We start from the raw sequence: 12,537 nt of genomic DNA on the forward strand, positions 1-12,537 counted from the left end.
CTAACTACCTCGATTACCTTATCAACCCATTTCTCTGCTAGAAGTATTCCTACGCCCCCGACCCCGTCAGTGTTCCCTGCCCAGAAAATCTTGTACCTGTGTTCTTTGCCTGTGAGGAACCTCGCAGAACCTCCTCTCCATCTTACTTCTTGGATGCAGCACAGATCTACGTGTCGCCGTTCAAGCATCTCAACAATCTCACCAGACCTACCTTTCAGCGTGCCGACGTTGAGAGTGCCAATCCTGACAGTGTGGGAGGAGTGGGCCCGTGTGACCCTGGGATGGGGGAAAGCAGTGTCGTGTACCTGAAAAGAAAGCTTGCATTTGGCAGAATTCATAAACAAAACAATACCTACAACCTTCATATACTACCCAATCTTTATACGTTATAAGGTCGATAAGAGGGGAGGGGTGGTACAAGGTCACTACCAGTGTTCGCGGGAGACAGCTAGGGATGGAAGATGATCAAACTTCCGGTACTGGTGGAGGGGGTGGGAGGACAGGCGCCGGGCTAAGAGAGCTTTGTTGTGGGTTCTATCAGCGTAGAAATTCCAATACGAATTGGGATGAAGTTGGAAAGTGAACTGGTTATAATAGGTTTGGGGACACGTACGAGTCGAAGAGGAAGTGGGGGAAAGAAAGTAGTGATTCAGAGAGAGAGGATAGAGACAGTAAAGATGCTAGAAAAGTTAGTTCAGACTCTGAATAAAATACCCATGCCCAATCGATCCGAGATGATGCAGATGCTACATGCAATTGGAAGAATGATGACAAAGCTGTTCTCAAGTCGACATGGGCAACAAGCACTTTTGATGGCTCTGAAGATTATAAGGTGTCAGGCTGAATCATGTACCTCGTTGGTCCATCAGTTTCGTCTAAAGATGATGTCAAAACCCTGCCCAAATACTATTCAGAAAGCCATTAAGAACTTAATTCCTCAGAAAGGGATCAAGTGTGCAAACAACATTGAAGGTTCAGAACTATTTGATGGTGACAGCATCGAGGAAAAAGCTGCCCAGAATGAGTCGGAAGATGAAGGCAAGCCATCTGAGAAACTTTTGGAGGGGATTGACCTATCTGGTGAAATCCCCACGGCGGTTTTGCAGGAGCCAAAACACGATCAGCCAAGCATGATGATGAGATGCTCTGTCTCTCTTGTAGGACTCAGCAGTGATGATCGGGTTAATAAAGATGCCCTGTTCCTTGGAAAATTCAGAAGGAGTTGGACAAAAATGAGACCTCTACACTTTTCTTGATGTATCGAAGCAAACTCCTGTCAACTGTCAGTGAAGAAGTGAATATTGAAACCAAAAAACCTGCAGAAGGACAGTGATGAAAAATCATGAGTCTATCATTTTATACCCATTTATGGAGTGCTATGTTTTATTACGTATAGTAGAATAAATACTGCAAGTTCACAAAACAGTAATTATACATGTTTCGTTGTGTTTTACTTTTCTTTCTTTTTAAGACGTCTTGTTTGTATCAATATCTGTTTAATCCACAGCATTAAAAAAAAAAATCCCATAATTACCAAATGTCTTATTTTTATTATCCAAATGTATATCTTAATTACAGTGAATGTTTGAAGCATATCTATGTGCTAATTTCACTTGCCTCTTGTTAATTTCTTTTGCCTCGTTAAGCTTTAAGATGCTTTTTACCTAATTTTTGTACATACACTATACAGTTACTGATTCCCACCCACCCCTGCTTATTCCAACCCACCTGCTTATAACAATTTAAGCAAATCTACTCACCTGCTTATTCCACTCCCCCTATTATTTGGGACTCGAGAGTACATATACAGGGTTCTCAAGATATTTGAGGACAGATTTGTTTATAAAAAAAAAAACATAACAGATAATAACTTTATTTATCAAAAAATACTTCTTTTCTCTGATGTTATTCAGTAAAGCCACCTTCAGCTTCAATGACTCTTTCTATATGAGATCTAAATCATCTTCATGCTTGAATCAAATGGTCCTGGTTCATTACTCTGACTATGGCAGCTTTCAAAGAATCTTTGGTATTGTGGGCGTGTTCATTGACCTCTCTCTCAACAACGACCCACATGCAATAGTCCAATAGATTGAGATCTGGGGAGTTAGGAGGTCAAATGTTAGGGGTTATGTGATCATGAAAAATTTTCAGCTTTTCATTCCTGTGTTACTAGAGCCATGTGTGATAGCACAGTCTTAATGAAACATATGGCTTTCCATTGCATACACTGTCTATCCAGGGCTTAATTATTTCCAGGACCTTGATGTAGGTGGCAGAGTTAACTCTAAGGCCTTGTGGAAGGAAGTAAGGAGGCATCACATGTCTTTCATTGCTGACAACCCCTAAAACCATGACAGTTTCAGGAATTTTTGTATGCATAACACTTGGAACTTCAGAAGGGTTTTCCCATAACCATCTGTTACCTCTTCTGTTAACTTTTTGATCTTGGTTGAAGTTTTTCTCGCTTTAGCTATGGCTTGTTTTGTGGATTTGAAGGCTGAGGTCATTGCACCATCCCACTCCATCTGTCTTTTTGAACCATCTTTTGACAGTGCCTTGTATAGGGGTCTCATCACTCCTGCTGCAGAAGGGATGAAGGGATGGTAAATATCTATCATATCCAGAAATTGGCATAGAGCTTACTTGTAGTTGGGCATGGAAAAGATGTCCTTCGCTTTTTCTGGCAGTGGTGTAACACCAGCACCTGTGGTTTGATGTCTCAGGAAGTCGATTGCTGTAACACCAAAAACATACTTGGTGGGTTTGATTACTAGACCATACTGTTTCAGTCAGTGGAGGTGCAATGGCCCAGTGGTTAGGGCAGCGGACTCGCGGTCATGGGATCGCGGTTTCGATTCCCAGACCGGGTGTTGTGAGTGTTTATTGAGCGAAAACACCTAAAAGCTCCACGAGGCTCCGGCAGGGGATGGTAGTGAACCCTGCTGTACTCTTCCACCACAACTTTCTCTCACTCTTACTTCCTGTTTCTGTTGTGCCTGTAATTCAAAGGGTCAGCCTTGTCACACTGTGTCACGCTGAATATCCCCGAGAACTACGTTAAGGGTACACATGTCTGTGGAGTGCTCAGCCACTTGCACATTAATTTCACGAGCAGGCTGTTCAGTTGATCGGATCAACTGGAACCCTCGACGTTGTAAGCGATGGACTGCCAACAACAACTGTTTCAGTCAGTCAAAAAGAGTCACTAGGTACTTCTTGTGTAGCTCCACATTTTGTCTTGTGATAAGGATATCTAAGTATATGCAAAGACAAAATCAAGACCCCTGCACAGAGTGTCAGTCAAGTATTGGAAGGATTGTGCTACATTTTGCAGGCCAAAGGGTGTATGTAAGAATTCATACAGCCTGAAAGGAGCGATCACAGTGGTCTTCGGTACATTGTCATCATGTACTGGTATTTGGTGGTAACCTTGGATGTGTTTGACCTTTGAGAAAACCAAGCTCCTGGCTAGCTGCGCTGAGAAGTCATATTTGCATTGAGACAGCAGTAATCTCTGCAAAGTCACCAACCTTTGTTGGGTTTTGGTACCACATGCAGGGGTGACAACCAGGGACTGCTTGATCAGCAAACTGTGCCCAACAGCTCCATATTAGCTCCTTAAACTTTTTCCAACCCATTCTTACCCTGAATACTATACTTTCAGAGCAGCCACCTCCCTCGGTAATTACATCTAAGTAACAGAAGCTGTCAACTACCTTCAGTGAAGAGCCTGGGAATCTAAGAGACGTGATTTCTGGTGTGTTTCTATGAACTGTTCCAGTGCATCGACCGCATGTGAAGATTACATTTCTACTTAGTCTGCCAGTGATGCCATTACATTCCCTGTGTGTCCGTAGCCCAATATATAGAGTTTATACCTCCTCCTTTTTTGCATATTGAGCAAGACTTTTTCCCTGAAGGTACCAGGTTCCTGTCTTCTTTCATCATCATCATCATCATTGTCACCATCCTTTAACATCCATTGTTCATGCTGGCATGGGTTGGCCGGTTTGTCCAGGGCTGGCAAGCCAGAGAACTGCACCAGGTTCCAGTCTGATTTGGTTTCTACAGCTGGATGTCCTTCCTAACACCAACCACTTTACAGTTTATACTGGGTGCTTTTAACATGGCACCAGCACAGGGTTCTTTCTTACGTGTTAAAACCCTTTGTCTGTCTGTGTGCTTTTTTTCTTATACATTTCATTATCCCAAGGACCACTCTCTGTTTAACAAGAAAATTGAAAAAATTCACACTTGTCATGTGACTCGCCAACATTAATTTTTAATTAAACCTTTCAGAAAGAATTGTTATTCCTGCATTAATGCTGATAACTGTAAGAAACGAACTTTTAGGTTTGAAGTTCCATATTATGTATGTTTATATCATAAATGATTACAGATTGGCAGTGAACTGAAGTATAAAAAAGCACCATGGATGCGAAAGTTATTGCATTGGCTGACGAAAGGAAGACAGACGAACTGAGCAATGTCTTAAAAGAGGTTGACAAAAATCAGGTAAGGATGACTTGTCATTTTGTCCTGAATCTTTGCTGAAGTTGATCACATCTTTTGTCTTCCCTGTTCCCTGCTGATATGGGTTGGATGATTTGACAAGATCTGACAGGCCCACTGATTGCATCTTACTCCAATATCTGCTTCCTTATAGTTTCTATGACCAGTTGACTTTCCTAATGCCAACCACTTCACATTGTATTCTGGGTACCTTTTTTTTTATGTCACCAACTCCCGTGAGGTCACTATACAGCTTGCAAGATTAAGATCCCTTGTGACTGAGTGGGGCTGCTGTACTAAGGGAGATGGGGTTATACAAGGAGATGAGGCTAAAGAATGAGAGAAGCAACCAGAAGGGAATAGGTTTCTTGCTGTAGAGAAGCTCCATGGCTACTTCTATTATAGAAGAGAGGGTGGGAGTGACTAGGGTAGAGGAGTGGACCTTTAAGCTACAAGATGGAGTAAAAGTGATTGGGGACAGAAGAATAGTGTGTGGATGGGTAGGGATTGCAAGTGTGTATGGGATGGTTAGAGATTAAGGTCGGGTGAAGGGTGAGGGATAAATATAATGAATAAAGGACAAGTATGAAGGAGTAGCTATGTGGTTAAAAGCTTGCGTCCCAACCACGTGGTCCCAAGTTGCTTACCTTGGATAAGTGTCTCCTATAACCTCAGGTCAACTAAAGCCTTACAAGTGGATTTGGCAGACAAAAGCTGAAAGAAGCGTGTCTCATATATTATCTCATCGTCTTCATTTTGTTGTCCAAGCTGGTATGGGTTAGACGGTTTGACCAGGGCTGGTAAGCTGAGGGGCTGCACCAGACTACAGTCTGATTTGGCATGGTTTCAACAGTATCACTGGACATGGCTTGTACAGCTCTTACCGATCACTCATCTATCCCTACTTTCCGCATTGACCATCAGATAAGGGATTGGTGGACCCGTCAAAGACTTTCTCCAAATCAACAAAAGCTAAGTACAGAGGTTTATCTTTGGCTATGCATTTCCCCTGCCGCTGCCTTACCAGAAATATAGCATTGGTGGTGCTTCTCCCTGCCACACATATATTTATCTCTGTGTGTCTGTCCACTTGACAACTGGTGCTGGTTTGTTTACATCCCCATAACTTAGCAGTTTGGTAAAAGAAACCAATAAAATAAGTACTAGAGTCAGTTCATTCAACTAAAAAGTTCTTCGAGGCAGTGCCCCAGCATGGCCAGTCAAATGACTGAAACAAGTAAAAGATATATGTTGTTTGTGTAAGGTAGGGAAAAGTAGGTGATGGGTTGGGGAGTGGTGGTGGGGGGTTGATCAGTGATAACAAACAGAGAAGTTAAATGTAAATGTCTCTGTGATCTCCAAGAATTCTGAAATATTTTGACCAAGACATTATTACTCTTAATTGTAAACACTAACGAACAAACAAGAGTCTCTACTTTTTCGTGAAGTGCACAAGTTCTTTCCAAGGACAAAGGAGGTAACTGGTTGCCTCATATTCATAAGAATATTATTTATATTCATTTATGAAAAGAAAAAACAATCTCCTTGTCATCGCTTGGAACTTTATATTATTTAATCTCTGGTTTCATTAAATTCCCATATTTTTATGTCTTTTCGTATAAAGGTCGACAAGTTGTTAGAAGACCGTATTGTGAAAGAAACCAGTGAGCCCATAGCGCTAATAAAGGCCCTCTTATTTGGTAAGCCTTTTTTTTTTGTCATCAATTTATCTTTATTCATCTACTTTTGAATTGGGTTCTGTTGAAAAACTTGTCTTTTCTCTTTTCTTTGTTTCAGTGATTAGACTGTGGCCATGCTGGGGCACTGCCCTGAAGAACTTTGAGTCAAACGAATCTATTCTAGTACTTATTTTTTTAAAATCCTGGTGCTTATTCTATCAGTCACTTTTGCCAAACCACTGAGTTATGGGAACATAAACACACCAACACTGGTTGTCAAGCAATGTTAGGGAACAAACATAGACACAAAGATACAGATGCATATCAGAGGGAAAAGGACAACAAAAACCAAGGCAGGACGAGTATCTCAAGTCATTTAGAATAATTTAATTAAGGTAAGGTGAATTTTAAGTCTTACAGCTGTTTCTCAGACATCCCAAGTGATAGGCTAGCAATGTCTATACACTGGGTATTCCATCATCAGAGACAAGGTTTTCATGAAAGTTCTAGGCAGGGGAATTCACAGTTTATAAACAATAAAATAGGAGATAGAAGAATAGTTTTCTATCTACTATTTTATTTTTCTATTTATTATTCTTCCATCTACAATTTTATACCTTATAAACTGAATTTCCCTGTATAGAATTTTCATACATACTCACCTTGTCTCTGATGGCAAAATACCCAGTGTATGGACATGCCAGCTTATCATTTGGGATATCACAGAAACAGTTGTTAGACTTCAAATTCACATTAACCTAATTAAATATTCTAAATGACTCAAGAAGCTTGTCCTGCCTTGGTTTTGATATCTTTTTCCTCTAATATAATATATACCTGCTAACTCCGAAGCCTACTACGGATCCCTAGCTCCAGCCTCAGCTGTGAATTTGGAACCTAACGGTTGACCAATTATAGCACTTACTCAATGTACCTATTTGTTTAGATCACCAGTGAAGTAAACCCCTTATATTCTCTCCCTGCACACACGCATATATACAAATGATTAAAGACGTAACATTTTTCTATTTTATTTAAAAACTGCTCACTGGAATTCAAAGAAATTTTCACAGAATGATGGCAACAGTTATATGCCCATGATGTGTAAAAAGACGTGCGGTTCTGTAAAACAACACAGAAACTATGGCCATTTACCAAATTTAAATAAACTTTCACCGTTTCAAATTATTAGCAAGGTGTAATTAAAACTTATGTAAACAAGAAAATACCAATTTAATTGTTTAATGTACACGCTAGAATGAACAGATACAGTCATAAACATGGAAGAAATAGAAATAAAGAAGTCAGCAGCATTCAGAAACGAGAGGTGAGCTGGTTAGGATTTGTTTGAACTAAGTTGGAAATGGTTCATGGAAGATACTCATTTCTGGATTTCCTTTGATCTTATACCATGGGATACATCCACTGTTGCCTGCCACAGTCCATCCTTGCTTCTAAATTGGTGTTTATTCTCGTAAACTCATTGCTTTAGAATACTCCACAAATTTTCTATTGGATTTAAGTCAGAACAAGCAGGCCACTTCATCTTCGAAGGTTCACAGAAGCCTAATTGTTGCAGATACTCTGTAGTTTTCTTTGCTGAGTGTAAGGGTGCATTATCTTGCATGAATATTATGGTTGCCTTGAAGGTGATCCTTTGCTTTTTCAACTAAGATTCAAGGTGCTCCCTCAGAAAGACTATATAAGCATCTGCAGTCATTTTAGCACTGTCAGGCTCCTTCCAAGGACCAACCATAATGCCTTAAATAATACCTACCCAAATCATAATGTCTCCTCCCCATTGTTGGTGTCTCAAACATTGATGATGCTCTTGTCCATTTACATCTCATCCCTTGCTCAGGTCCATTAAGTGTAGCACAAGTTTCGTCCATAAACAAAGCGTGTGGAAAATTGACCTTCATGTTATCTTTTGCCCATTTCAGACAATTTTGTTTGAGGGAAGCATTTCAACTGTCATTGGTTTATCAACCTTTTTCAGAAGACGACTTCAGGTAATTCTGCACACAGTTGTTTCACCAATGCACCTGAAATGTCGCCTGACCCTTGTTGGCTCCTTTACGTATCTTCGTAGGAGATGTATCAAATTTTTTCACAGATTGGTGATATCATCATCATCATCATCGTTTAACGTCCGCTTTCCATGCTAGCATGAAAAGCGGACGTTAAACGACGACGATGATGATGATATCACCAATCTGTGAAAAAATATCTTTCTAATTATTTTAAATATTTCTAATGTGGAGTTCAGAAGTAATAACAGATTTCTCTGAAGCAGTTAAGTCACATTTACGACCCATAATTACACAATTATCAGACCACTCTTAATTTGGAACACTGAAAGTTTGTGGAAACCATGCAAATGGCTGCGATTTGTTTACACTTGTGCAAAACCTCATGTTTTTTTTATGCACCACGTGTATATAGCTGTTACCATCATTCTGTAGAAATTTCATTGAATTTCAAACGAGTAGTTTTTAAATAGAATAAACAAATGTAATATTATTAATAATTTGAAATGCAGAGATGGCAAGGGTGCATGAGATGGAGTGGGATCACAGGCAGGGCTGATAGAGAAAAGAAGCTTTATATGTGTAGGAGTAGTTTGCAATAAAAGTACCCTAATGTTTAATGGTTCCCTCAAAGGAGTCGATAGCGTGTGTCACCTCGGTCAATAATTTGTTCCTGTTTATATAACTTGCTGCAATATTCATTTATAGACACTCGTTCTTATAGTGTATTTAGAGGTACTTATGTCTTCTTTACACAGGATATTCTTTGAAAGAAGAGGACAGAGCTGCAAAATGGTTGGACATCTATTTGTGCTGTATTAATTGTCTTCAGAAAAAAGACCAACATTCAAAGGTTTCTGAAAAAGTCATAGATTTCCTTATTTGGCAGGTAAGGTTTTTGATTTATTTTGAGAAGAGTAGCCCCAAGACATTTCAGATATTGTTCACCTGGAGGTCTGAGTTTTATTACTCATCACTTAATGTTCTTCCAGGCTGACCAGGCTGGAGAGCTGCACCAGGTTCCATTGTCTGCTTTGGCATAATTTTTATGGTTGAACACTCTTCCTAAAGCTAACCACTTCACAGAGTATATTGTGTACTTTTATGTGGCACTAGCACCAGTGGAGTCGACAAGTAACTTGTGAGACGAAGACCTCTCAGCTGGGAGAGGGAGTGTAACCAGAAGATGTAGGTTTCTGCCAGTTGAGAGATTAGAATATTAGAACAGAAGGAAAGAGATACTTGGCTGCCCCAGTAGGAAAAGACAGGAGAGATGGTGTTAGAGGTGCATCAGGAGCTACTCTCAGCTAGCAGTAGGGTGGGGAGTATAAGTGGTAGAGAAGGGATGTGTCCATAAGAGTGTGAGGGGTGAGATATTTAGAGGTGACTAACAAGTGATGGTGAGAGAAATTGGAGTGGCTGGTAGACATGTGAAGGTATGGCAAGTGTGTGGATAGGCACAGGAGGGAGAGAGGAGGGGGCCTTTAGTGGGTGGTGGAAAACTCATTAAAAGAAGGAAAAATGGTACTAAACAATATCAATTACAAAACAAAGCATTGTGAAATAAAGGAAATCAGTAGCTGTTTCCTTTTTATCATATAATAATATATATATGTGTATATATATATATCATCGTTGTCGTTTAACATTCACTTTCCATACTGACATGGGTTGGACGGTTTGTCTGAAAACTGGTAAACCAGGGGCTGCACCAGGTTCCAATCTGATTTGGCAAGGTTTCTATGGCTGGATGCCCTTCATAATGTCAACCACTTTACACAGTGTAGTGGGTACTTTTTACATGCCACCAGCACAGGTGCCATTGAACTGACACCAGCATTGGCTATGACTACAGTTTCACTTGACTTGACAGGTCAACGCAAGCACGGTATATTGCCAAGGGTCTTGGTCCCCTGTCACTGCTTCCATGAGGCCCAATACTCAAATGGTACTTTTTACATGCCACCGTCACAGATGCCAATCAGAAGGCACTGGCATCAGCCGCGGCTACAATTTCACTCTGTTCAACAGGTCGTCACAAGCACAGCATATCGCCCAACGATTGAAGGATGTAGAGTATGTCACTGATTGAATTAATCACAGTATATTACTGGTACTTATCAACCTTAGAGGAATCCATGCCAGAGTCTCTCCAGAGAAAAAAAAAGCACTGAGGACAGCCGTGTGTGTGTGTATTTATATTTTTCATTCTCATTTATTTTGCCCTCTGTGTATATCTCCGGTATCAGTGGCAGTGGCTTTATCTCATGTCCAAGAATTTAGTTTTCTTCTTTGTTGAACGCTTCCTGTATAGTGATGATGACTAAGTAGATCAATTCTTGCATAGAAGAGTCGATGGCATTGACTACATGGAAATATTGGTGGAGGTCAAGGTTGATTTTGTCGAGCCTTTCTCTCCTCTCATTTGATTTCTTCTTTTTCTCTTCTGGTCACTTCAAAACTTTTGGTTCTGATGGTAATGGAGCACTGCCACTTGGTATGGTCTTGGGTTTGTGTTTCAAATGATTTAGGCACAAGTCCAGTGACTTTCAGTGTTGTTTTGAGTTGGTCTTGTAATCTCACTGAATAAGTCTTGGTATGGGAACCATGGCTCTTCCATTCTTGCTACATATCCTGACCATCGAAGACAGTGTTTCTGTGTGGACTGAGATCCCCGTTGGCAGGCCCCTGATATTGAATAAAGTCTTGTGAGCTCACTGAATAAGTTTTCCCTGATATTGAATAAAGTGTTTACACCTATGGTATGCAAATTAGTAGCCCCAGTTCTCTGCAGCCACTGGAATTGATGAAATTGATGTGGACACCTGATGAGAATCCAATAAGATTCCTAAATCAATTAAAGTCGTTCATTTTTTTTCAGTCTGCAGAGAAATAACTAAACTTGTCTTGTTTATATATCTACTGTATAGGTTACATCATCATTTAACGCCTACTGCCCATACTGGCACCAGACTCCAGTCTAATTTGGCATGGTTTCTATATCTGGATGCCCTTCCTAACATGCCAACCACTCCAAGAGTGTAATGGGTGCTTTTACATGCTAGTTGTGTGACACCAGCATCTGCCACAATTACGATTTCACTTGACTTGAGTCTTCTGCTCAAGCACAGCATATTGCCAAAGGTCTTGGTCATTTGTCATTGCCTCCATGAGGCCCAAACTCTCAAAAGTTGCTTTTTACATGCCACGACTATGATTTCACTTGGCTTGACAGGTCTTCTCAAGTACAACATATTGCCAAACATTCACAAACCATGCTTCATCACCTCGTTCCATGTCTTCCTGGGTTATATATATTATTATATTATGTTACTGTTGTGTAAACACTGCTCTGCATTTCTGTTATTTCTCTCACTTCCACTGTTCTATGTGCTTCTGCTAATTATTACGTAATAATCCCCTTATTGATGAATTAAATTAAGGTTAGGTATGACTGAGTTAAGTAATTCCATTTGTAACCATGTGGCTTTAGGGTTTCTCCAATTCTGCATGACATTGTAAGCAAATGTCTTCTCTGGTTTTGGGTTGACCAATTTTTTTGTGAATGAAATTGGAAGACAAAAATTGTTTGGAAGCTCATCTTGTATGTGTGTGTTGAAACTGTTCACTTTAGTGTAAAACAATGCTGCCACATAGGTGTTGATGTCATTTAAGTCTGCCATGACAATGTTTGGCCATTGAGCGGTTCATTGTGCAAAAGATTCAGAGAGTAAGTACCTTACATGGAAACAAGTAAAATACTGCCTCAACACGTCTTATCTGATCTATGCCAGTAGAGAAACAGAAGATATAAAAACAAAGATGATGACTTACAAGAACTTATATGAAAAACCTTATCAAAAAACAAAGGTACAAATGTAGCATTCAGCTTCTTGAAGAGTCTGCATAAAGTATTTCACCTTAATCTCCTTATTGCCAAAGAATTATGGCTCAGCAGCATCTTTTATAATTCACACACAGTTTACTTAAAATGTGCCACAGCCTAGCGGTTGAGGGTACCTGTGGAAGAGGTAGACCCAGGAAAACCTGGGATGAGGTGGTGAAGCATGACCTTCGAACATTAGGCCTCACCGAGGCAATGACTAGTGACCGAGACCTTTGGAAATATGCTGTGCATGAGAAGACCCGGCAAGACAAGTGAGACCATAACCCGTGGCCTTTACCAGGGGTGTAGCCAGCCCACTTATGCGTACCTTTCCTTCTTTGGACACAAAACCCTGCTTGCGAAGACCTGTTGAGGCAAGTGCAATCAAAATCGAAATTGAACCAAATTCGATGACTGGCACCCATGC

At 40.3% G+C, this 12,537-nt stretch overlaps 1 protein-coding gene across 2 annotated transcripts in view; it reads left to right on the top strand.

Annotated features, from left to right (window-relative positions):
- Positions 1 to 12,537, top strand: part of LOC106870749 (Fanconi anemia group I protein) — a 98,477-nt gene that overhangs the window by 6,087 nt on the left and 79,853 nt on the right. For both annotated transcript variants that reach the window (XM_014916943.2, XM_014916944.2), the window contains exons 2-4: positions 4,403 to 4,518; positions 6,140 to 6,215; positions 8,983 to 9,113. In XM_014916943.2, the coding sequence (XP_014772429.1) occupies positions 4,435 to 4,518; positions 6,140 to 6,215; positions 8,983 to 9,113 (291 nt within the window). In that variant the 5' untranslated portion in view covers positions 4,403 to 4,434. The remainder of the gene's footprint in view (positions 1 to 4,402; positions 4,519 to 6,139; positions 6,216 to 8,982; positions 9,114 to 12,537) is intronic.

The sequence above is a fragment of the Octopus bimaculoides genome, chromosome 2 (assembly GCF_001194135.2).
Source record: "Octopus bimaculoides isolate UCB-OBI-ISO-001 chromosome 2, ASM119413v2, whole genome shotgun sequence".
Classification (NCBI taxonomy): Eukaryota; Metazoa; Mollusca; class Cephalopoda; order Octopoda; family Octopodidae; genus Octopus; species Octopus bimaculoides.